General features: G+C 40.2%; 1 protein-coding gene and 1 long non-coding RNA gene across 15 annotated transcripts in view; both read right to left on the reverse strand.

Annotated features, from left to right (window-relative positions):
• Positions 1-19,870, reverse strand: part of BLTP1 (bridge-like lipid transfer protein family member 1) — a 129,229-nt gene extending 109,359 nt beyond the window's left edge. For 12 of the 14 annotated variants that reach the window (XR_012673628.1, XM_075150228.1, XM_075150229.1 and 9 more), the window contains exons 1-5: positions 19,734-19,870; positions 11,666-11,795; positions 7,916-8,032; positions 6,033-6,111; positions 5,276-5,340 (exon numbers count right to left, since the gene is read on the reverse strand). Coding sequence is in view for 12 of the 14 variants with exons in the window: in XM_075150228.1 (XP_075006329.1) it covers positions 5,276-5,340; positions 6,033-6,111; positions 7,916-8,032; positions 11,666-11,762 (358 nt within the window). In the remaining 2 variants the exon portion in view is untranslated. The remainder of the gene's footprint in view (positions 1-5,275; positions 5,341-6,032; positions 6,112-7,915; positions 8,033-11,665; positions 11,796-19,733) is intronic. The other 2 variants (XM_075150237.1, XM_075150238.1) reach the window with 2 other exon arrangements.
• A 5,832-nt stretch (positions 19,871-25,702) lies between these two features.
• The window catches only part of LOC142082242 (uncharacterized), a 31,544-nt gene continuing 30,289 nt past the window's right edge, over positions 25,703-26,957 (reverse strand). Inside the window, exon 3 of the long non-coding RNA XR_012673629.1 lies at positions 25,703-25,820. This is a non-coding gene — a long non-coding RNA (uncharacterized LOC142082242). The remainder of the gene's footprint in view (positions 25,821-26,957) is intronic.

Below are 26,957 nucleotides of genomic sequence, written 5' to 3' on the forward strand. Positions count from 1 at the left end.
TCTCTCTTGACGCACAGCACAGAAGCCTCGGTGCCAACTTCTCCTTTTTAGCACAGATATCAGTACTTGAGACCAATTCAATATCAAAACCCAAATGGTTTTCTAGCCAAGCTCTGTGGTACAGCAGGCCTGAACTGGGAAAAAAGCAGAACTAACAAGAAGCATACTCATTTTGCAGAATCAGTCAACATCTTCACAAATTTAAAATTTTAACGGTGATATCAGCTTGACTCTCTGATACTTAAAAACTAGTTTAACATCTGCTGATCGCATAGAGCTGTTTGTGACACACTTTGACATACTTTTGCCTTAGATAGTATGACCTAATTATGTAGTTAATGTGAGGAAAAAGCTCACACAATTTCCCCCTAATTACCCAGTTGAAAGGGTGCCCATTACACATTCACTCAAGAGACCTGAGCTGCTCTAAAACCTGACCTGGTCTAAGTCAAACAGACTTTAGGAAGCTGAAGCATCAACAGGTATTAGAGCAGTCCCCAATCTGTAACTCAGCGGGTGCAAATTGAAGGCAACATTTCCCACAAACACTAGAAATTAAAAAGTCAGAGTAAACACTGCTGGTGGTGTGGTCAGGGTCAAGAGAAGAAATGCAGCTGCCCAAGAGCCAAAGTTTAGACACACCTGCTTTATTAAATGCACCCTCTTTGCTAACAAACTCATCTGTCCCCCGATATTATGCATCTATACAACACACTGTCCCAACAAGAGCAACCCACCTTTTACCCTTCAAACCTAAATTACCAGAAATATCCATATCATTAGAAAAAAAAAAAAAAGTAAATGTATAATAAGTCTCCAGAAAGCACTGACATCACAGTTTTCTTCAACAGGAGCCAGAGAGAAAAGTTAATGAGTCAGTTTCAGTTCCTTCCTGTTTTCATAAAAGCACTATCAAATCCATTCATTGGTAAGGTTAACTTGCATCAATAAGATAGATGCAAAGGATGGCATGGACAAAGATTGGGATACACAATTGTTCACCTGGGAGATGTCAGTATAATCAAGAGCACAAATAAATGTAATTTTTCAATTCCTGAAGGCAAGCATTAGACTTCATTAACTAAATTAAATCATAGGTAGCAATTAATTTCTTTAAAGGGGATTTAAAGAGACAACTGTCTCTTTTTCCTAATAACAAAAATAAGCTTTGACTTCCACACACCATTCCGGTTGCCTAAGAGACTTCTGGAAAAGATAAGAAAAGGAAAGAGAGACACGCACACCTGAACGTCATATAGTTAAATGATTCAAAGAAGCATATATGTAGGTCGTGTAAAAGTAACTACCAGATTGATAGCAAAATACTGAAGTTTTATCAACATTTGTTGGAATCAAGGTGACTAACATAGCCAAGGTTTTTACACTTGCCTCCTACAGAGTTTAATCAACATGTATTATTTATTTATTATTTATTCAAATCTTTGTATCACACCTACCAAACAATTCAACATAAATATACCCACTAAATAAAACCTAATGGGAACATGAAACAAGTCACTCCTGTCAATAAAAAGTAGACGGATTGGTTCTCAAAACAGTATTCCCCCCTTCAATGGGGGTTTTGCAATATGAAAATTGATCATCTGCTGTGGCACTTAAGCCAAGACATCTGGGTGTGCCCTATTCACAACATAATCCTCCAACTTTTGTTCCTAAACCACTTTCATTTCTCAAGTGTTTACAAAACCTACTCTCAAGTCCCAGTATGATTTAACTTAACACTCAAGGCAGGAAGACAACCCACATACTTGACTTTTCCTGTGAAGTTCTTTCAACATTGGTATGACATGACTAGTACAAACATAGCACCACGATGAAAAACAGATTGCACTTGCTGGGTCAAACTGAGGAACTTTTAAAAAAAAAAAAAACCACAGCAGGAAATGAAACTTTACTACAGGTTATCAATAATCATGATCCAAACTTTTTGTAGTTCAAACTTTCTCTTATGCAAGGAACTGTGATTAAGTCTTTATGAGAAGCATCCTTAAATTACAGTGCAACCCAAGTCTTAGAGCAACATTTACTTTAGATTCCAGAGGGCAGGTAAACAATGCATCAATTTTGATACGTTAGTTTTCATCTTCTCAGAAGAATGGTAACAAAATAATTCTCTTTGTTTTAAAACAAACATGAAAAAAAACAGAATGCAAAGCATTTTAATTTTTCCTTTTTCTGACACAAAGGTTTAATAGTCATGCTTCCTAGCATCCATTACTGTAATCTACTCTTGATCACAAACACATATTGACTACCAGAAGTTCAGTAGGAAGAGTATACCATAAAGCATTTTGCAAAGTACATACACCAGAGCGTAGGAAACCGTTCTCTGAGTTGGGCCTCTTTTTCTTAACAACCTTCATTCTTCTCTGACAAACCTCAGATTATGCTCCTTGCTCAGTTTTTATTTCTTTGTGTATCCTCATAAGACTTGCAAAGTCAGTGGATCTCAGCGAGTCAGCAGCGACTGGCAGGCACTGCCACATTCTTCAGCTCCTCAGGAAGAAGGCTGAGAAGCCATGTGATTAGAAAGGAGTTATCAGAAAAATATTCCCAATAACACATGAACATATTCCATGGGCCTGTGGAAAAACACTGGATTTTTCTCACCAACAGGAGTAACAACCTGGAAGCTGAAGTTATATCAAGATTGAATACGTAATTCCTAGCATTAAAAACAATTTTACTTTGGCATAACATATTGAATGTGTCAAGTACTTATCATCACTCAGTCTTTTTAAAAGGTCACTTATTTCACTTCCAGGGAAAACTTTACAACTTGTATGACTGGGTTGGATGAACATTGAAGCTCCTTCCGATTCTAAAACCTCTGAATATACAAATGAATTTCTAGTCATTCTCCCCCAAGCTCAGTGGGGAATATATGAGTCTGCACTACCTTCAGCACATGCCTTCAGGAGACGGAGACACATATGAGCTTCACGTACATTTGAACAGGCAAAGATAGCTTTTAGGAAATTTAAGATGTCCCCATGCTGAAGTTCAGCTCCTTGCGTACAACTGTAATGGTGCTTAACATTGATAATCTTACCACTGAAAACTGGATTATCGAGTACAGCCCTTTACCAAAGAGGTGATGTCAAAGACACCTGAAATGACCTGAAAGGGAGTTCCCTTATTAAGGCCTCCAAGTATTTCAGGATCCTTCACTAGCCTCCCCTTTGTGCACAAAAAACCCTCCTCTAATACTCTAAATATTTCTCAGAAAAAAATAGAATGAGGTCATATTATTTCTACACTAACAGGACTTTAAGTTTATCACCACGACAAAAAACAAAATTCCATTCCCGTTGCATTTCATTATTGTTACGAGCACCCTGCACTTCAGCTACAGAACTTAAAAACAAAAAAAACTACAACACTCGGAAACGAATCATTATTGCTTATATCTAAGTCTTCATAAGATGTATTTTTTCCAAGCAAAAAACACTAAAATATTTAAGGCTTGTATTTTTATAAAAATCTGGTGGGATTTTTAGATTGTTAATAGCCCTGATTCAGCCTATGTGTTTTTCTATAGGAAAATCTCAGGTCTATTTTGGTTTTTTGTTTTATGAAGGATCTGAAACAAAGGTATGAATCAGTAATGTCAAGCTACAACAGGTTTTCCAATCATTCTGTGTGACAGCTGTAAGGGAGTAATCTTTGAACAAAACATAAATCTTTAAGATGCAATATACCGTCAGCAATTTGGTCAAGCACAGGTATTTCTGTTGCGATCAAGCAGATTAAAAAGTATTGGAAGAATATATAACAGAGACTAAGAATCATTGAAAATTTTATTTTTCCTTTAAGATTAAAAATGAAAGCATCTCTGCTCAATAATCAAAATGTAAAGTGAGCAAGCTTATTTTTCCTATGAAAACGAGTAATTATTTAAGAGAGTATTTTATTTACGTTACTTTGTTGTCACATCTATACACTTCTGACCTCCTTGGTTACCTGGATTATTTGTCCACTAATTACGCAGTCTTAATGCCAGCAGAAAAGGTTCAAGCCTTGCAATACTGCCAAGCAAAAATACGACCATAAAAGACAGACACAACTATCTTTATTGCATTAAGTTCAATTAATTTTTTCATTCTGTCAGCCACTAGAGAAATATTTTTTAACTAGCAGCTGAAGAAAATTCTATGAAAACCTGTTGGACAATAACCTGTGGTTGGAAAAATCTAATTAACTCTAAGATTAGGTTCCACTTTTTGAATTAGTCTTCTTATGGTACAAAGAACTTGAATTGTGTCCTATCACCTCAGAGGCTTAGTAATGCCTCAATAAAAAGAAGTGAGCAACCCTTCCTAATTCATATCACTATATTGAACGGTGTCTCATATTCACCTCCATAACGTATGCAGTACTCCTACCACTGTTGAGTTGGTACTGACAAAGCAACAGCCGTACAAGCTTGCGGACAAGTCTAAGAGGCTTCACACCATCAGAGGCCACTTCAAAAGGGGAGATGGGAAAAAAAAGCCCTCCAAAGTTCAATGACCCTCTCAATTAGCGCCCTCCTCAACTGTAGACAGTTACCATTTCTGGACCTCCTTGAATTAGCAATGGAGCTGTGATGCTTCAAAAGTCAAGAGAGGCAGGACCCGAGACTCATTCAACCAGATTCTAATCCTATAAACAACTAAGCACGCATCACAAGGCTACTTATGTTTTCTCACAGTGTTTTCTGCAGATAAATTAATCTCTTGCACCGGTGTTAATAGTCCTTCTTCAGCCACAGATGAAGAAGAAAAATAAATGAATTTTTCACACTTCTCCACTTCTACGACCACAGATGTCATCAAGACACAGGGTTATCAAATACTAAAGAACATCCCCTACTGTAATACTCTTGCTAAAATACTGACAGCACAACACTAAAACTTGGAAACTAAAATCACTTCCAGAATATAGGAAGCCTCTATTTATCATAGTTATAAACTTCAATACAGGGTCAATTACGCTTAGACTACAGCTAACGAAGGCTACTATTAAGGATAATGGTTTGTCTTAAGGAGGGTTCAAGTCCCTGATAATGAATCCTGCATCTATCTCATTGTGTTGTTCTAGTCTACTAACACAGATCAACCAGTCAAAAGAACCCATACCTTCTAATGATTCAATGTACTTCAGGCACATATTAACAAATCAATTACACACATCCAATTGTGCGAAGGAAGTATTTTTATGTATGCTACCTATAAACTTAATTCAAACTTTGAAACCTTTTTGAGAAACCTACCATGCTGTTTCTGCTTAGGGTTGTACATCTTCCACCAGCGAAATATGATAAATCCATCTTGAATTCTAAATCAAATAAATTAGATAAAACAGAAGTTAAGAGTGATAATCCAAAATCCTAAGTGCAGCTGCATGACATGTTGCCTTATGCAGTGCAAAGATCTGCAGCTGCAGTAGTGTACAAGCAATGTACAATGTAGTGCACAAAGCATTACAGCATAAAGCATACAATATAATATTATACAATTACTGCATTAGCTGAAACTTGTATAAAATCCCACATCCATTGCCTTCTCAAGGCTTTCTGTATTTAACAGTAAGAATCAAAATTACAAACTATTTGCTAGTGTGTGGTTCATGAAATAAATTATTCTCAATTCCAGTAAATAAATGCAAACTACTTGGCCAAAATGAATTTTCCAGACTTAAGAGCAGGAGCATGAGGGAGTGAAAGACATTAATGAAAAATAGTTCTCCTTCAGACTCTAAAGTGGTTTTTTTTACAAATATTAAGGACAATAGAATCTTATCCAGTACTCACTTTGAACTGATAACGCTCAAACTGCAAATGAGCTAACAACATAAGTATCTAAGAATGTCTAAATACTACCATCAAAAGAATCAGTTTATTTTTAACATTTATAATTATATTTATTGCTTGTTTGTAAGACGGTATTTTGATATGTGTTATTTAGACATATACATTTACTGTATTTGAAATCGCTATTTAGAAGAGCGACTCCCTTGGAAATCTGTACCTGATAGACATGTCTTCTGTGATGAAATAGATTTCGCGAACCATGACTTTTCCAGACAGCACAGAGAACGAAAAGGAACCTAGCGTGAGAGAAAGTGTTTATCGGAAGTTAGCCTAAAGTTGTTGATGCTTTATTTTCTGAACAGGCAGAATATAGTATTCAATTATCTGAAATGTGTTTACTGGGTATTTTGAGTTTTCCCTTTGAAAACACACTGAACTTCAGAGGAGAAGGGAAATCAGAGACTCAGAACATACAAGACAAAAAGTACACAACTCTAAAAGGTGCTGGGTTTGGCACCACCCAAGAATACAACCAACCCCCTGAGACACACTAGTCACTCAGGAACATTCTGGTGCCTTGTGAAGCTTGTGAAAAGAGTTAAGAAAGCGATTCTGAACATTTGTAAGTATCAAGCCATTGTATGCAAGACTGTCATTAGAGAAATAAAGATTCCTGACAAAATATTTTTTCAAATTTTAAATGGCTATAAAGTTTTCAGTCCAATTATTATGACAAATTGTGTTTACAAGCATTAATAAGCATGAAAAGACCAGCAGGTAATGCCATAGCCCATATTTTTCCTAAGGCTTTTCACCTCACCCACAGAAAGTTAAGTAAGTTTCTCCTTCTAAAACAAAAAAAAAAATTTTTAAAAAAATCAACATTGATTGAAGCCAAGCTGTAAATCAAGGGATTTAATTTATGTTATGTTCTTCTCACTGATTAAGTTTATAAAGAACACCATATATTTGGCCAGCTATTTCCAGCTGTCTTTACTTAATAGCAATTTCACAGAGAAATTTTAATAAAAGCGTATAGATCAAGCGTAGCAGCCAGTAAGTATTTCCTCTATATTGCTGTTCAAAAAGTTGGATTTGAAAATTGTTTGGATTACAGTTCTTAAATTCTTGAAGACATAAGCAAATTATTGCAGGGGTCTCTTTGGCAGGCGGTGTGGGTGGGTTGGTTTTTTTTAAGTTTTCACTACATTTATGATCAATAGTTGCAGAAAAAGTCCAGAACTAAAGTCATCGTCATTCTGGGAAGCAGACAGAGGAAGGCATGGAAGAATAAATGAAAGAAAATTAGAAGTGCAGTCAGAGTGAGGTTGTGGGATATAGCCCTCTGTGACTCAGCATCAGATATTTTTGTAATGTGGGTAAGTGCCCAAGTGATTTGTACTGACCTGTTTTATTCAAAAATGCTTTAAAAAAAAAGTTAATGGATTTTGATGCAAATGTTCTAGGCAGTATAAATTCTACAGTCCCAGTATGGATTAACATGATTAGTTGTTCTGACAGCTTATTTAGAAAGGAAGGACGCTGCCATAACAGGGAGTTGAGACTTGAGACTCTACTGTGCCCCTCTGAGCCCACTCCAGCAGTTGCTGCCCACACTTCAGATGCCGTACAACCCACCTCAAAGGTGCGGAGAGTGGGAAGCTGCACCCCTTAACACCAAATTATGAGGCAAATTCAGAAGCGGCTCAGGTTCCATGGGGGACTGAGGTCAATCTTCTTTTAAGACACTAACCATTATGATTAAAGGGCTTTGAAAAAAGGGTACTGGAAAGTACACAAAGTATACAGACTGAACAGAAAAAAGTAAACTTGACTTAAAATTAAAAAATCTGTCAAGTGAACTTTAATATAAAATAATGAGAGACTTCAATGAAAAAGGGGGTGGGTTTCTACCTACACCAAGAATCCTTCCCTAAAGCATGATATTGAACTTTTTCTCTTCTTAAATTAAACCCATGCTGGTCATTTTCAAATTACTGTAACAAAGGAACACTTTCATTTTACTTAACAGTTTTTAGCAAATTGAGGTATAATAAAAAGCAGTAGATAAACAGTGGCATTACAGTAATCATAACTTACCAATATGGATGTAGCCATGTTTATATAATCTGTTAAGAACCAATGTTAAAATGAGTCCAATGTTCCGGGAATTATAATAAGTTAGGTAGATAATCCATCCACAAGACAATATTGTCGCTGTTGAGAGATTAAAATGAATTAAAATATTTTTTGAAGTATGCTGACCTAGATAAAAGCCTTACCTATAAGACTATAAAGCATAAGAACATTCTTTCTACTCTCCAAAAAAATTTGAAACTGATGGGACATTTTAATCGGTGTTTTCAGAGAGATGGTGTGAGAAGGGTGTAAAGACATGGGGAGAAAAAAGAAGGGGAAATGGGAAGTTCAGAAAAGTATAGATTCTTCACTGCTCTTTCATTTCCCAATATAAAAAACCCCTGCCCTCCTGAGGACCTCAAAAGACAACACATATTTCATTGCATCCCTTACCATCCAAGCAGTTAAATTTCATAGATCAAATCATAACATGCATGATCTCACACGGTCATTTATTTCAAAACACCCTAAAAAACCACCACAACAAAAGACATATTACATTCCTTCTCCACCCTTCTCCAAACCACGAACTGTAACTTAAATTTCTAGTCTTTCATATCTTAGCACAGGAAGCAACATTATCACATCTGAAACCATTTCCTAAGTTGTTGTATCCTGAAAGAAATGTACCAGTCCTTGGGTTAGCAGAAATCTGTCAACAGTTCAAGCATGGAATTTGATAGGAAAAAAAGGAAATAGCAATCCAATGAGAAACATGTTAAAAAAAAAATTAGGTCTGCTAATCCCCAAAGTAATTTTTACTTTGGTTGATTAAGAGCTAGTAACCTATTTCTAACTACAAGAGTTCTCAAAGCTTCCAGAAGGACAAACCCAAATGGAATGGGACTGCCAGGGAACAGACTAGTTCTAACTCACTTTACTGATAATTACCATTCTGTTTCATCCAAAGCAGAGTAGGAAAAAAAGCAAATTTTGTATTTGAGGTATCTCTACTCATTATACTAGCTGAACTTTGTAACAGAAGTTTTTCATTTATGTATACACTTCATACTGAAAAACTCAGATTTATTGTGCCTTTTATGGGAAACCTGAAGTGCAGAAAGGCATACGTGTATGACACCTTCACTCTGCAGAGAGTTCAGATGATTACTCAAAAAAAAAAAAAACACCCCACAAAAAAATTACAAAAAAACCAACCTGTCCTTTCACTGCCCCTCAATTTTTTTGCAGTGGGATGCTCCACTGCTTTGTAACAACGCCTGTGCTTTGTTGAAAGATAAGGAGAAGGTAGAAGAGAAAGACTTGCACGACTTGATCTTTTCCTTAGTGGAAAATGGATCCCGTGTGGCCAAAATTCAACCAGCTCATACACTCGGGCAGGTAAGCTGCTTGACACGCAAAACAAATCAAATCTGTGTGGGTGATTACACAGCAACAAGGCAGGGAGGGCTAAAGCTACACCCCACGAGAGAAACTGCTCTTGGCATTCAGTGAAGGCACACTCCAAGGACAGCGTTTACCTCCCCTCGCTTTCAGATGAGTAAGCTACTCACTGCTGGTCCTCTATCAATGTAGGCAGAAAGGTGGAATGACTCACACTCAAAGGGTCTCATTCCAGTAATAAAACTTAATTTGAGATTAAAGTTCAACTACACACTTAACTTCTAGATACCTAAAGCCAAGAAGGTACCCTCTTAAGGTGACATATATTGAGAAAAATCAGCAAACTACTGCAGTTTCCAGGCATTATGGTCCTAATCTGCTGCCTTTACCACTTGTCTCACCTCTGTCACAAATTGTAGGCTTTTCTTTTCCCTCGCCAAATTTAGTCTCCACTATGAAGTGACAGATCCCATAAACTCTATTCATCTCATTATTATATTCTTGATTTTAAAAGCCTCTTCAGTGAAGTTACATTTTGGAACTTACATTTGGAAAGTTTTATTGCATGTGATTTTTAGAAATTATTCTAGAATTGAGCAACAGCTCTTTGAGGAGCATGTTCATTTCTAGAATTCATCACCTCTTTTACTGGGATCAATAGTTAGCTGTTTCAGGATTCAGGTGAATAAACTATTGACATCTTTTTTTGTTCTCTTGTAACAGGATGCCACAGGTAAGCAGACGAAAGCAAAGGCGGAATGGCTGGTTGAAACTGGGTCAGTTAATAAATATTACTTCAGTATGTTTCTATCCAAACCTCATAATAACAGGAGGCTACCCAGCTTTTTCTGTTGTTTGTGTCATTGTTTCTAGAATACCAGGTGGTTTCTTACAACTGAAGAGATCAGCAGCTCCCCAAAACTGCATAATTGTATACAGGTCAATCTGCCCTTAGAAAAAGGGATGGACTATATTATTTCTTGAAGTTTCACCCACCCTTCTGTGAAGCACAAATTTGTAAGTTTAATATATTCAAGCAAATAAGAAAGCTGAGCAAAGCTTTTGGTTTAAATTACAGCTCTTAAATAGAATTGCTTATATCCTACATACTTTCCAAGTAGAATTACTAACAGTTTGCTCTAAGAATCCAGTGCAGAGAGGGAAAACCAGAGAAAGAAAATTCTGCAGGCTGCAATTTGACACTTTTATTCTTTGGTGAAAGACCCGAGCATCTCTAAAATCTCAAGTCAAAGCTTCCAGAGACAAATTTTTCAGATCTGTTCCGCATCTGCTCATTTTACCATGAGCAACTATCAGCATGGTGACTTCCCTTATTTTCATCTTGATTACACTTAGAATTTTATATTGAGTACAAACTTTCCATGTCAACATATTAAAAGTGAAATAAATAATATTCAGAAAGCGCCCTTGGCTAATTTGCCCATGTCCTTTTCATTCAGTCTGGCCTACTGAAAAATAATTCCAGTATGTCAATAGCCAACAGGCATGCTTTAACTTCCCAGAAGTCAAAAAATAAAGTTATTTTTCCTGCGCTGTCCCTCACTCCAGGTCCAAGAATCAAGGCTGAAAAGCAGGTATTATCTACTTTTGGAAAAGTCCAAATTCATCACACACTTCTAGCACCCTCATCTGGACCTGTATACAACTTAATTTTTATTTTGCTATCTCTGACCCACCAGTTCATAGATTCAGAAAATAAAAGTACCTACACACAAATATAAACAATAGCAGTAGTGTTATAAAAAATCAGCATACCTAAATTAGGCACATTTACAAAAACAGCTATAACCGAGTACACGATGGTTTGGCTTAAAGGCTTATTGTGGCACACAATTTAGTCTAGAAGTTATGTCATGAAACACAGTAATTTTTGTATCACTATTCAAACTATACCGCATTAAATGACAGATATGTACATATTGGTATAACAAAGTTATTGTATCTGCCTGTCATGTGCTACAGTGCTAATCCTTTGTCATGGTATTACAATTAATCACCAGCTTACTTTGGTGTTAGAAAAAACTTATTTAATGGAGAGAAGTTCTCCCTGAGTTCTTATTTTGCAGAGTCACAGTTATAGAGCATCGTCCTTTGCACATTGGACTTACCTCCCAAGTGTTGCAGCACGATTGGTATCGGAAACAGTTCCGTATTTTTTCTTTCTGAATTACTTAAGTAGCATTGCCATATCTCACTAAACAGCTGTATCACAAATAAAAATCTATTTTCAATGTTTTAATGTTAATTTGTTAAGAAATTCGATATTGGTATGCCAGCATTTAAAGAGGCACATTTAAAAGTACACACACAAAAAAATTTAACCAAAACAGAATAGATTCACCTTACCTACTAACAGCCAAACAACGTTGGAGTCATGTTCAGTTAGGAAGTCTTCCAACTGTGTGATACTTGGGACAAAACTATCATTTTTTCTTTGATCCATTGCTAAACTGTTTTTGCACCAGCACCTATAGAACTGAAGGAAAAAAAAAAAAAAAAAAAAAAACCACCAAAATGAGTAACAAGCACAGTACAGTTTGGAGAAAATTGAGTATGTACCATGTTAAATAATCTCTAACAGTCTGTTTCACACAAATATTAATTTACTTGTTTTATTCCTCCAATAACATCTTCATGATTCTCAACTACCCTTTCTTCTACTCTAGAGCTCCAGAAACACTTCCACTCATCTCTGCTGAAACAACAGAGTTTCCAGGCATGTGCCTCCTTAAAACAGATTACAGATCAACAGAATGCCAGAATATGTTCTCAAATTTTAGTACCCCGAATGCCCCATACAGGATATAATAGCAAATAAATTTATAAAACTGTTGTACCATAGCAGTAAGTTAAAAGGTAACTGAACATACACATAAAAATGAGTCTCTATTAAGCCTTCTAATACTCAAAAAGGGAGTATGAGACAATATGAGACTGAATCTCCTGCCCCTGTGGAAGGAAAGGCCGAATCAGACACTTTGAGGAGCTATGAAAAATTCCCATAACCTCCTAATCCACTGTGTCCATTAATTCTCTTGCTTTATATGATTTGCATCATCATATAAAAAGTGACTACAGAGTGTCTCTGCTATAGAAAGCAGAAAACCCGTCCTTCTGATCTTACACACCTATTCAAACCACCCATAAATCATCTTACAACTGGGTTATACTAATTAACTCAGTAACATCTGTAATTACACAGCAACATTTTACTTGCATTAGTTTCATTTGAAATCTTCTCCCTTGGACGTTATCTGTCAAGCCTTCTTACAGGAAGATAAGCATTAATTCTGCCTTTTTTTTTTTAAAAAAAAAAAACACCTTCCAGCTCCTGGCAGCCTGTCTTCCTGTCAACCCTCAAAAAAATGAGTAGAGTTTATTTCCTTTCTTTATAAAGCCTTTGATGTTCTCCATCAAGAGCTCTAGACTATAAAACTAAGTAACGTTGGTAAGACCTTAGTTTTTGAGCAGCATAACATTTTTGGAATAATCAGTATTTAGAAGTGTTAGCAATAAAACTAACAATTTATCCAGTCTTTCCTGTAATATCCATACTATCTCTCACTATTGTAACTTGAAAACAAAATGTAGAAGCAGAAGTTGAAAAAACCCTGCCTTTAATGCACTTGTCTCTCCCCTACATTTGGGTAAATGCAGTACCTAGAACTAAAAGCTTATGTTTTGAACTAAAATACAAGTAAAGTCCCAAGAATAAGTGCTACTACCAATCTGTTCACTACCTCTTCTGTAAGGAGGAATAGAATGGGGAGGAAAGAACATGAAAGAAGAAACAAACAACAAAAAAACCAACCCCAAAACACCAGACATTGCTTCCAGTAGTGATGATAAAGAAGCTACTAACTTAGCTCCCCTACAAAGAGGAATAATAAGCATCACACACACACATACACACACTTTACAAAAAGAAGCCCTTGTTTTAGACGGGACATTACAACGGCAAATTAAATCACATAATGGCACTGTGATTTGCTTTAAGACATTCACAGTACCTTAATAAAAACCCCACATGTCAACTTGCATTATGAAGCAGATGATGTCTCTGCAGGCAGCCTCTCAGAGCCTTTAACCCGTGAATGACAGGCTAACTGGAGAAACCAAAATCAACATTTTCAGCATAAAGGAAGAAAACACTTGTTTTTTCCCTTTCTTACCAAGAGACAACAGGGTCACTCTTTTGTGATCAAGACCACCGTGGAAGTGCTGTCAATTGGTGAGAACTGCCTATCACCTTAACCAGCACCACCACTATTTAATCCCTCAAGAAAGCAATTTGTGGCTTTTTCCTAAGAAATTATCACCCAATGGTAAGTGATACTGAGGCAGGACATTAAATATCATTATGCACTGAATAGGACTGTGGCAAGACAACTCAGAGACTGCAAGTCATGGGATCCTGATAGTTAATTATTTAAATAAAGACCGTGTTCACCATTTTTTGTCACCACTATCCATAACCACAAATTGGATATCCTTGGAAGTTTTCTGGAATACATTTGCTATTCATATGCAAATAAACACAGGAGTCTCCCATCAGTCATCATGTGTCAATACATCATTTTGGAGCTCCACAGCTGATTCTTTAACACTCTACCCCACTGATGGGCACCCTTCACCCTTGATCAAGTCACATGAGGAAGAGGATGATGGCAATGAAAGCGTAACACCCAGAAACAGGCAGCAGTAACACCTGCACTAGATGTGGGCTCTCGGTATGTCTCTCAGAGGAAGCAAGTGCTTAATCCATTTAGATTATAAAGCAATTTTGCCCACATGAATTAGTGTAATAGAAAGGGGATGCATGCAGAGACTTAAGTAGTACACCGTTTATAACGTCCTTGTGCATTTATACCACATGGAGGATGGAGAAGCAGGATCTGGATCACCGTAATTGTTAAGAGGAAGAGATGCAGCCTTTTCAGGACAGATATCAGCTACCTTCACAGTAACCAGCATTTCTTTCTGTTGACAGTCCTGCACCTATCTGCCTTCATCTTCCATGCCCTACATACTGTACCCATAGATTTAAATGGTGTATACCCCTCAGCTGCCTGCACTCATCCACCCTCTGTTACATTTATTCCTACGGGCAAAATTACTTTGCAATTACACAAAACATTAACTGTTGCACTCTCCAGGAACACTGACCCACAAGTTGATGAGCCTGTAATTTACATTCATACTGCTACTCTATTCTTCTGAAGTAACAGTATACTTTCCAAATCTTATGAGACAACTCTTGGAAGGATGAGACCTAAGTCTGGGTGGGAAACTGCCTCTTACGGACCCTGCTAATACAAGAAAGAAAACGCACCAAAGAGGAAGAGAAACCCAGAACTTCACGTTTACCTCTCTGCACTGATTTATAGTATTTTCTCAAGGTCTCTACTGTTTTGTGATGATTAGCTCAGTTAACATGCCAGAACATAGTCCAAAACCATAACAAGTGTTTTGGTTTATTTGCCTTGCCCCCGCCTTTTTTTTTTTTTTTTAAGCACATCTTTTCTACTCAGTATGTCACTTGTGGCTCTCATTTACCACATACCATGTTAATACATACAAAATGTATTAGCTTTCTCCTGGGAGGAGAACAGGAGAAGAGGAGGATTCTGTGGCACTGAAGTGACAGAATCCAAATACTCGTATGTATCTTCCCAGCAGTCCTTTAAGGAGTTATGTAGTCGTCTTTTTACAAATGAGATCTGAAGCAAGGAGAGATAAAGGCCAAATCCTTTATTTATGATGCCCAAACTGAAATACTTGGGGCCTGCTTTTCAGGTTGTGCATGTTTAGAGCACTTAGCATGTTCAAAGCAGACAGCAGACTGGCTTGAAGGTGTGAGGGTTCGATATTGCTGTAGATTTGCTCCTCCTGGTCAGACAGGCTTTCTTTTCAGCAGAAACACACACTGAACAGACACTTAAAAAAATGATTTTTAATTACTTGTGTCACATATTAATCCATTTTTCTCAGTTCGAAGAAGATGCAAGTGATGTTATAATCCTGAGGGGGATGCATTTCATTTCCAGCCCGCTTCCAGTATTCCAAACTCAATTCGATTTTCACAGCAAATATTCTATCTCTAAAAAGCCAAATACTCAAAAGCAGCTGCTTCGAATCTTTATAAACACATTTCAATCGCATCAAATACGTAAACTAGTTTTAACCTCAGCCTGACACATTAACACTTAACACCGAGAACAAACCTCTGCTTGAACAAAGTCATTAAAAATTTACAGAAAGCATGCATATATGAAAGAGTTGACAAAAAAAAAAAAAGACAACAGAAGCCCGGTCACCAGGCTCTCGGTCACTAGAGTGCAGTTGCTTGGCAGAGACAGCTGCAGCCTAGGGAGCAACAACCCACCTGTAAAAAGTCTGTCCTGTACCTATAGCTGAGGATGAAGGCAACAGATATTTTACTCAGTGCCCAAGAACGTTAGGGTAATATGGGTCTTGGGCTGCATAAGAAAAGGAGAAAGAACTGTCTGTTTATTACACCCTTTGTAACACACTTTCTCTGGCACACCTTGTAGAAACAGCTGAATAAAACTGGTATCCAAAGGTGAGAAAAAAAGCTAACATTTCGTGATATTGAGAAGAAACACTTATATACAGTTATGAAGCAGGCAGGGAAATAATGGATGCTGCCAATCCCCTTACTATTACTAGATTTCATGGGGGGGGGGAATAAACCAGGAGTTTAAATTCGTTTATAGAGACATATTCCTCAGATCTTCAAAGAAATCAAGCACTTACGAAATATATGTTAATTGATGTAATTAGAGGTTAACTACCATTCTGAGGATACTCAAGTCCCAACTTCTACAGCAATTACAAGACAGTGGAGTCACAATTACACCCAAAAGGACACACTAAACAACAGGAGGTAAATCCCCCTTGTCTAAATAAATGAACGTAGATAATACGCCTGGATGCTTCACATCTCCAGTAAAACAGCCATACCCACAGCGGTTCCTTAGAGAAAAGGAAAGAAATGGCATTTTTGCATCCTACCCACTCCATCACTTTCTTTCAAGGGGTCTCCAGCAACAGCTGCTATGAAATCAGAGCTTTAGATAATTAAATTATATTGGAATGGAGTCTCACAAACGTAAACACGACTCAACTGAATTTTCCTCTGAAGGTATCGTGATATTGTCAGCACCCAGATGCACATTAGGCATGTTTCACAAAACAAAAAGCTGCCAACCTTAGCGTCTTTTCCAAAACACTCCAGCTAAGTCCGAAGACTTCAAACCCGTCCCAGCACAGCTTAAGAAGCTCAGCTATTCTTTAATCAACAAGCAAGGGAAAGAGGAAGGAAGAGAAGGAAAGTCGTTCCCAAAAAAACCACATGTACACCAAAAATAAGCTAAGTGACAGCATCCGCACAGCAAATCTGACATGTTGCACTGGCTTTGTACCTTATACCCAAATAAAGATTAGCAGTTCTTTTTTAAAGAAAAGAACTAAGAGTCAGGCCTATTTTCTTCCCCCTCCGCTAGTGCTTGAAGTAACAATAGTGGTAAACTGTAAACAAACTAAATTACTGCTTTAATTATACCAATGAAATCTTGCTACAACCTCCAGCAGAAACAGCTGAACTAAAAACAGGGCACAGAAGAGAATCACACCTAGTTAAACCGGTGCGTGGACAACCTTAGTTAAGCATAATTTGCACTACAGTAGCGTACGTTAGTAAATAACATGTTTACTTAAAAATTAATTAAATCAAAATGAAAGTATATTCAAAGGAACTGTAAGATATAAGATAAAAATCATTCTTACAGTAGCCTACCTGATGAGATTTATTTTACCTAATACAGAAATAGAAACCATCAGAGAAGCATCTACAGTAAAAGAAAAAATAAAATATTTAACTCCCTTCTGAGAGCAGCGAGAAAAAACAAAAGAAAAATCTAGTATCTACTGATTCAGTGTCCAAAACAGCAGAAGTGATATATTTTTATTTCTTTCTTTATTTTTAGTAGTACAGGACATGAGTTTTAATACAGAAGAAACCGAAGACAAACTCCTGCTATGGCAACCAACATACAGTATTCCTTGCATCACTCACCTGCTAGCCTAGGAATGCCTAACTGAACTTTGGATGATTTTTCATTTAATTTTAATTTTTAAAAAATAAAAATATATTGTTTAACCCTGCCTCCCAGACTTGTTCAGGGGAGGGGGTTGTTTTCCTACTTACATTGCCAGCTTTTGCTGCTCCAGAAGAAAAAAAAAGGATAAAACAAAAAAAAAAACAGAACAACAGAACCTAAAGGCTCATAACTGTAGAAATAAATAAGAACTTTCCTTATGCACACTCCTCTCTTTAGGAAAAATAAAAAAAAATTCCTTTTTGAGGCTGGTCTCAACAACAAGGCAATGACTTTTTTTTTCTCCCTTCCCTTTTTTTAATTTGAACTACAGCATTGTACCTCTGAAATACTCTATGAAATTGAGTTTTCTACATCCTACATATGAATTTTTACAGACATACTTCCTCTAAATTTCTCCTCTGACACACCACCACAATTTGGGCAAAGGGGGAAATCTGCCATAAATCAAACTAAAAATCAGTCTTGTGGCTACATATACCATCATCCTTAAGTGAACTATATATAGGTCATCATTAGTGTCTGTCCCAGTCTGCAGTCAATCCGAAGATTTTGGCGCAGCAACAAGTGCTATAAGAAGTTATATAAGAAGATAAGTTACTAGGAGAAGGCAGTATATCTCAACACCACTGTAAACACAGGATAACTCTGCACACTGCTAACAAAGAACAGTAAACTCTTGCCTATTTCCCACAGGATAAAATTATGCAAAAAGGCAATTACCAAAGACCAGCTGATGCACATTTCACATGCCAAAGTTTTCTAACAGCATACCCAAAAGGGGTGAGTTCCTTCAGCATGCCACACATGAGGATGAGAGCTCTCCATAGAGAAGTCCCGGATGCGCGTGTACCTCCACCCAATCAACCAGAGACGATTCACCATAAGCAAAATCTACTCATGCATGAACACTGTCAAATTGTGCAAATTCAGGCCATGATCCTAAGCAAACATCCCTGAACATCCATTTAGAGTCAACTGCTTAATCGAACCTGAAATACTGTTTTTACCAATGATTGTTTGAATAATCTATTAACATACTTTTACAAACAAGAGGACTACTCCTTCCTACACTCCAGTTTTTCTTCTCAGTTGCCAAAATTTCTGGCCAGATTGTTTACCTGGTCATTATGTTTTACACGCAAAAACTGGAAAAAAGACTGCATGGCTACAATTAAGAAAAGCCAGAAAAGTAGAATTAACTAATTAAATTACACAACAGAAGAACTCCAATGCCAACAATCGTGGTCTTTTTCATATTAAATCTGATAAAATTATATATAGAGAGATACATCTGTTACCGTAAACTACCAACTTTGGAAGTTTTCACGAAGTTTAGCGAAGGTTGCTGTGGAGACGTGTCTTAAGATGGGAAACAATTTCGGACATAGATTATGACTGGGATATTGGCTGTATGCTGGTCCTTAAAATACACCTCCACATTAACATGTTAAAGCACGTTATATTGACAAATTACATCAGATTTTTTATTGATGATGTGAAGTGCAAGCACATTATCATTACAGCTTTAGACACATCAAAAAGCAGGTGCATTTTGTGTTAAATCAGCGTGCGTGTGTGCGTTAAACCCTCTCAGACCGCAGGCACCGGCAGAGATCATCTTTCACCGGCCAGGGCAAGGAAGAGCGAAACTTTCCTCTCAGGCCAAGCAACACTGGAAGCACCTGAACTCCCGTCCTCTGACCTGACACCCTTTCCGCACGGCAACCTACAAAAGACATACGCAAAGGGAAGAAACAGGAACCCGTGAAACCGGAGGGGCTTCCTCTGGCACCGCTTCCACGGAGAGCGGGCGGAGGAAGGGGGGCACGCCGCTACCGGTGACACAACGCCCTGTCGGGCGGACGAGGCAGCACGCGAAGATCGCCTCCCCCTGAGCACCGGCGGGCGCGTAAAGGCGCGGCGCGGCGCGGCCCCCCGGACCCCTCCCCGGCACGGCGGAGGCCCGCGCCGGCCCCAGCGCGCTGCCGGCACCCGGCTCCTCCCGGGGCGCCCCTCAGAGCCGCCCCGCGCGCGGGCTGGCGGCTTTCCCCTCACGGAAGCCGCCGGCGGCGCGGCCTGACAGGCCCAGGGTCAGCGGCGGGGCCGACTCCTCCGCACCGGCTCCCGCCCCGCCTTCAGCCCGCGGCGGCCCCGCACCGGGCCCAGCCCGGTGGGAACGGGAGCACGCCCCCGCCCCGCCCGCCGCGGGCACCGAGGGGCGGCTGGGCAGAGCGGCGGGCCCGCCCCCACCCGCCGTCCTCCGCACTTACGCCATCGCCCTCCGCGGCGGCTTCACCACGGACCCGGAAGCGGCGGCGGCGGCGGCGACCGGGGCCCTCCCGCACCTCACGGCGAACGCCGGGCCGCCCCGCCCACAGCGCCGCCGGCCCGCAGCGCCGCCGGAGCCAACTGCGAGACGCCGCCGGCCCGCGGGGCCAATGGCAAGGGCGGTGGCTCCCCGAGGGGGCGGGAAGAAGGGGGGCGCGCCGCCAATCGCAAGAAGCGGTGCCGGCTGTGTGTGTGTGTGTGTGTGCGCGCGCGGGGAGGGCGGGGGGAGCCTCTACCCGCCCCTTCACGGCGGGTGGGGGTGCGCGCCGCGCATGCGCAGGCGGTGTCTCGGCGGGCAGGTCTCGGTGTGGCGGATTTGCCTGCCGGTATCTACGGCTGCTGAACACAGCCCAGACGTTTGAGTGTCTTTGATGGATCGTTAAACAGTCCGCGGTCGTCACGACCACGTTTGAAGCGTTCCGTGAGGAGAAGCCCCGGGCTCCCGTTCGGCCTCCCGTCACCGAGCCTCTGCTGTGGGGCTGAGGGAGCGAGTGCCGGTCAAGCCCCCGCACGCGCCGCCGTCCCGTTTGCTCGCGGTTCGATCGTTTCTGAATGGGGAGGCACTCGAGTGTTTTCTTTACCACGTCGCCGGGGAATTCTGTGTTCCGGCGCTGAGTTTTTCTGCCCATTGGTTGTTCCCTCCGAAGCAGGTGGACAAAACTCGCCCCCGAAAGACAGGCAGATAAAAAGTTAATTGTCAGGCGGTTTTGAGCAGATGGCGTGGCCGTGACTTGACTGTCAGACGTACTAAAACAACGATAAACACATAGATTTCTTCAAAATCACCCAGGCGTGTATCCTGCAGACTTCAGTAGCGTATCGGGGGAAACCAAAATGGTAACTGAGTTGTGTGTGTTTGTGATCCTCTTCCCGTGTGGTACTCGCACGCTGTCAAGACGGTGCTGAGCTCTGTGTTCCAGCGTGCTGTACCTCCCCGGCCTCAGCCGGCAGCAGGGCGACGGGTACCCAGCCTTGGGCACCTAGATTAGAAGGCTGGTTTTACTGCTTCGTTCCTGCAAAATAAATCCCTTGGAGAGGAAACACAGATCCCCTAAGCTTGCATCCTGCTCCCACTGGCCTGACAGCGAGACCTGTCTATGGGCTGCGTGGATTCGCTTCAGCCAAAGTGAAACTGAGCCCGGCTGAGCGGAGAGCTTGGGGCTCCTCTCTACGAGCCACGTGTTTTTGCCCCCTGCCCCACGCTGGCTCAAGCAGACTGCATGGTTTTTCCTGCAGAGCTAGGTTTCAGCCGGATTGGCAAACAGGGAGCTGATGCCGCTCGCTGCACGAGGGCAGGGATGCCCCTGGACGCCCAGGAAGAGTTCTTAACTTGGTGCAGAAGGCACCGGCGGGATTATCCCTTGAGCAGTATCGTGATCTTGCAGTGCCGCAAACCAGAGGCGAACCCTCGCCCCAGCTGCACCCCGGCATCCTGAGCAGCGCGGCTGGGCAGTACCGTGCTCAGAACAGCTTCAGGCATCCTCCGCCCAGCAGATGAACTACCATCAAAGCAAGTGTTATCTAACAAGGTTTATCCTCCGTGTTTTTTTATTACATTCTCATCATACTAAGCATACTAAGAAAAATATTGTTTAAATACTTCTGGTTTTCATAGTGAAGCCCCCCTTTCTACCTCATTCCCCACTGTTGCTAGAGCCACGCACTCCAGCGATGCTCTGACCTGCTGCACCAAGGGGATGGATGCTCAGGGTCTCAGGAGGCTCTTCCAAATGTTTTTATCCACATGGTGCCTGAAGGCTTTAATGAGGACCATGCAGCTAAGTCACATGAAGAAAATTTAGCTGAAAACTAGCACTAGAGCTTGGGGAAAGTGGGCCTTTGCCTGGTGGAAGAGATGGAAAGAAAAGCTTTAATGCTGATACAGGCCGGGCTAGAAAATTGAAATACAGAGTTAACGCGAGGAAAAATATTTACCTCTCTACGACTTTGAACCTATTTGTTTCATGAAGGGCACTAATATTTACCTTCTCTGTAAAGGAAACCTGCACTTTCTTCTCAAGAAAATATTTTTATGTTTGAAAAGGCCAAACGATTTATTTTTAAACTCTATCAATTACAGGGCAGAATGTGTCCCAGAAAAACCAAAATAAGGCAGAGAGAGAAATGATTTCTGTTCTTCATGTAATACCACAATTTAAAGTTACCAGGAGTGAAATAGGAAAGCCAGGGTAGCTGAAATTCTGGGTCTTATCACAATTCCAATGGTGGGTCGGAAATGCAGAGGCTTTGAATCTACTTGTGCAACAGAAAAAAAATCAAGAACTGAAGTTATTCCACGCAGTATTTTTAAATAAAGGCCAGCTTAAGTCCAACATGCCACTGTGTTTATATAAAAATTAGTACATGTGCGTATTTGTAGCATGCAATCTAACAGCATGCTTCACTTTGCCTTATGATAGCCAGCGGCATTGCAGTTTTAAATGTCTTTGGTCACTTTCTTTGCTAACACAGCAATAATAAGAACTAGTTCCAAAACTGATAACAAAGAGTAATTTTAGCAATTAGCGGCAACAGTTTTATATAATTTTTAGATTTGTATATGTTCAGTTCTCTTTTTTTACACCTGAGAGTTATTTTGTCAGCATCATCTGGCTCGGTCTAAACAAATTCGGCCTTTGCGGGCTCTCACCAAAGCGTGGGACGTCACACACGGATGACTGCAACGGGTCACTGCGTCACAGCCTGGAGCTGTGGAAAGCCTTGGGTGCTGGGCTTTTCTTTTTTAGGTGGGCACTTGGCGTTGAAGTTTCTGACGCCGTGAGCGCAGTCCTTTGGAGGCAGGGGTATTGCATGGGTGCGATGGGGAGCGGAGCTGGTGGTTGCCGTGGGTTAGCGCTGACGTGAGGTTTGTGGATCCTCACAGCACCCCTGCCTGATTGCCTGCTGCTTTTTCGAAGATTGGGTTTTTTGGGATGTTTGTCTGTGTTGCTGATTTCCATCACCAGTTTCATTCCTTCCATTGCCTCCCATGACCTTTTGGGGGAGTGTCCACAAAGCAGCTCCTGATATTTTCCTCTCTTCTTTCCTCTTTTCTTTCTCTCTCTTCTTAAAGGAGTTTTCCCTTCATTTTCTTCCCAATAAGTAATGATGCTGGATTGCTTCTTTCAGCTCTTTCTTCTGTACACCGATGCCAGACAATAAAATATATTTGACATTCAAAATTTATTTGTAGAAATTACTTTTAAAAGGGTACACAAATAATCAAACCTTCAAGATATGTTATCGATATGAACAAAACCACTCAGGTAATGAGCAAAAGGAGTTGATTAATCACTTTTTCCTTCTCTAATCCAGTCAATGATTCAGATCTCAAGGACCAAGAAAGCCTCTCCTGACACATCAAGCTATTCTCGAGGTGGCTTGAGATTAACAGATGAAATATAATGCACTGTAATATGATTCAATACCTTAAAAGTAGAGTAACATAATGACTGTCATATCTAGATTCACATTTTGTGGGGAGGGAGCTAAGTCAGGGGGTTCTTCCAGTCCCGTCTGCTCTTTAACATAACTGGAGGCTCGTTTGCTTTTTGGGGGAAAGCCAGCGGCTTCTGATGGCATTATGTACACGCACACAGCACGAACGGCCCCAGCTTGAACATTGTCCCTGGGGTATAACTTTTCAAGCTTGCCCAAATTTTTCTCATGGTCTAGAAAACAGAGAATCATTTGTGCTTAATTCTTTGCAGCGTATGATGTTGCGTCTGTAGTTATCAACATGGGAATTGAAAAGAGATTTTATAAATGTTGTCTCATCGTATAACTTTCAAGTTAAGGAAAATTATAACCCCGTCCTCTACGCTTTAACTTATTTTACATCAGATGGCATTCCCATTTGTCTCAGAATGTTTATTTTTATGCCTAAAACTCCAAGTCTTTCTTTGTAAGGAAAGAGGAGTAGTTGAGTAAAAGCATCATCTTTAAATTATTTATACCTCCTCTGTTTTGCAGCGGAAAACGCTTCTCTGAACATTGTTCTAAAAGCTCCCAAGACTTTTAACTCATATGTTTTATCTTTGGTTGATACCAACCAAGGGTCGAAGTCAAGCTAATGTTGAGGCTGCCAGAATTTTTATTTCTACAGAACCGGAAGCTGCTGGCTACATGACACTATTTAACAAAAGCAAAATGTGACCGGGAACATTCATACTCATTTCTCAACTTATACTGTTTACCTTGTTGGGGCAGCTGGGTACTCCTGGCATTTTCCGGGGGAACAGAGCAATTGCTGCTCCAGCTGACATTACCTGGAAACTCACGGCACGACCCCTCTAAGAATCAGGCTCAGGCACACTGGCGCTCCTCCTGCAGTAACGTGGCAGAAAGCCTCCCTTACCGACAATTATTTTCTTCTTGCAATTAAGCCAGCAACTTCTTACTAAACTGCCATATGCGGTTGCTTAAGTAGCAAGGATCTTGTTTCTCTCTCAGCCCGCTAATCCCGGCGATGTCCTTTTGCAGTGATCCAGGACCCGCTCCCCAAGCAGTGTGAGGGCGGGCAGAGACCCAACCCCAGATGTGATTGCAGAGCCTTGAGCCTTCCCTTCCTTCTGCCGCTCCTGTCCTCACCCCGTCTCCCATCACCACGCTCCATCTGCATCCCCCAAAGCAACCAGACTCCTCAAACAGCCCCCCCGAGCATTCACCATCGTGGAGTTAGAAGCTGATTCACCCGCATCAGTTACTTTATGAGACAATTCATTTAATCAGGAAATCATAAAGAGCCCCTTCATAGGCTTTATCAGATTGAGAAGTCCTTGTCAGGCAACCTTCTTGCAGGGAGCTCTCTAACAATATCGTTGGGGAATTGTTTTCCTGGTGCTGTGTTCAATATCACGGGAGGCTGCAGAGTGCAGACACGGGCGTCCCGCACCTTAGGCTGGGCTCCGGCTCGTGTGGACCAAAAGCAGCGCCGTAACCAACACAGAATTTAAAATATTTCCCTCTTTTTCCCAGCTCTGAGAAAATGATCACAAATAAATAGAAAAAAGCATGTTACTACTGATCTGTATATTATGAAACTAAATTCTGTCTTCAGCTGTGTGAGTGCTTTGAAGTTGCTGGAGCTGTGAGTATACAAATGGAAGTACTGGTTGGTTTACGCTTTCTCTAAATAACATCAGTGTTTACTATAAGATTACATTAAAAACAAACACTGGGCTTAGACATAAGTAAATATAAATACTCCTTATGCAAAATATTTGCGACACTGCAAAAACTCACTATAACATAAGGCAGTAGCCAGCAGCGGGTGGGTCAGAAACACCCACATCCTTTAGCTTAGTGGCAAAATCTTAAATTCTTTGGTTCTTTTCAGCTGAGGATAAAATCACAGACGCTCAGTTCAGAAAACAAACAAATATTAATAATTTGGTTTAAGTACATAATTTGCCAGAGCAGGAGGTCACTTGTTAACAATTACAGAATTAATTTATTCCATACTTGACCTTTCGGTACTCGCAGTGTCCTTTTTGCTTCCAAAACATATTTATCCAAGGAGCGTCCATGAAGGTTGTCAGTCTTTCAGTGGAAGTTGTCCATCTCACAGTCTACCCAAAAACTGATTCCCAAACAGGTTCCTCCTGAGCTAGAAGAAATCCTCCTTGCTCTGAGAGTACTTTATTGGTGTCTGGATCTGTGCACCCAGATCTTATGTGAATATAGGAAAAATGTAGATGATCAAGCTATTCTTCATTAAATCCCTAAATAGAATCTAAAGGAAAATATAATTTACCCTGCCATAAAGGGTATGCTGTCATATTCCTCTAAACTAAACAATATAGTTTTCACTTTGATCAGCAGTCAGAATGGTATATGAGAATGTTAGGTTTTATTTTAGTTTCTTCAAACAATCATTTTTATAAACCTTTTCCTTCTGATGTGATTAATGAGTGTGATTGTAAACCAACGCTGATAATAAAATCTGCATTTCATAACAGGTGCTGTTTAGCCAAATTCACAGGGAAGATCTCGCGCATCTCATTCAGACCTCTTGCATGCAGATTATCCTGTGAGGAAACAGGCATCAAACCACATACAATGAACGCTGATTTCAGCAAGCTCAGGGTTTAGCTTGTAGAAGCCAAAAACTTTTACCGACAATTTGTTAAAATTCATCTACCAAAACTGTTTTCAGACAGCACTAAAAATCCTATTTGCATGAAAAATTGTTGCTTTTAATTTCAGAAAATGACAGGTGAAAACAAGCAAACAGGTAGGGATCCTGTGGTATCCCATCACTGTATCTTGGCAATTAGTAAAACACACTTGAGTGTCCTTATGTTGCACCTGCACACATTTTTTCACAAAATACTTCACTTAATATTTTAAAAACCTGCCTTTCTCACGTGTCCCCCACATCACTCACTAGACGTGCACATGTGAAGCTTAATTGTGTTACCGCTTCCTTTTTCGGTATGGATTTTTTTGGTATGGATTATAACTTCCTTACTATTAAGGAAATTGTTGCTTTTAAGGAAGTTATTGCTGTTATTACAGTCCCAGAGATTTCCTTTAGCCTGTTGTGTTTTGCTACGATATGTTCACTGAACCCGTTAAAAACCTGTGCCTGGCTTTGGGTGCGTATTTGGAAGCCCCTAAAGATCCCCGGAGCCTCCCTGCTCCCTGACGTGGCCTCAGTGCCACCACGTGCACCACAGGTAACAGCAATATCCAGCGCGGCAGAGCTACATCTTGACTCTTTCTCCCTGTTTTTTTTTCTGTTTAGTTGCGTTATTGATTTATATTGGATTTTATTGAGTGTCTATAGGCCTGTAAAATATTGTTTGGTAACTACAAGCAGTTATGTCCATTCCTTCAGCATTCACATCTTACAGCTCTACAGCGTCACTTTATGAACAACACATTACATTTTACGGTGTTCTGCTGGCAATAAATGTCATCAGATGGTAGGCTAGCTTTAGTTTTTGTTCTTAAATTTCTCTTATTTTTAGTTATTCCTGCTCTCAAAAGAAGTGCATTGTACTGAAACACACTATTAGAAGAATTTTTGTGCTAGCTGTATAGGCAAATTGTATAAGCTTTTTGTCCAAGCAATCTAAAACCTATTTTGAACATACAATAGGAAGTATTTACCAAGTAAAGTTTCTTTTTTAAACTGGAGACCCCATTCCTGGCCCTTCTAG

The sequence above is a fragment of the Calonectris borealis genome, chromosome 4, assembly GCF_964195595.1.
Source record: "Calonectris borealis chromosome 4, bCalBor7.hap1.2, whole genome shotgun sequence".
NCBI classification, from domain to species: Eukaryota; Metazoa; Chordata; class Aves; order Procellariiformes; family Procellariidae; genus Calonectris; species Calonectris borealis.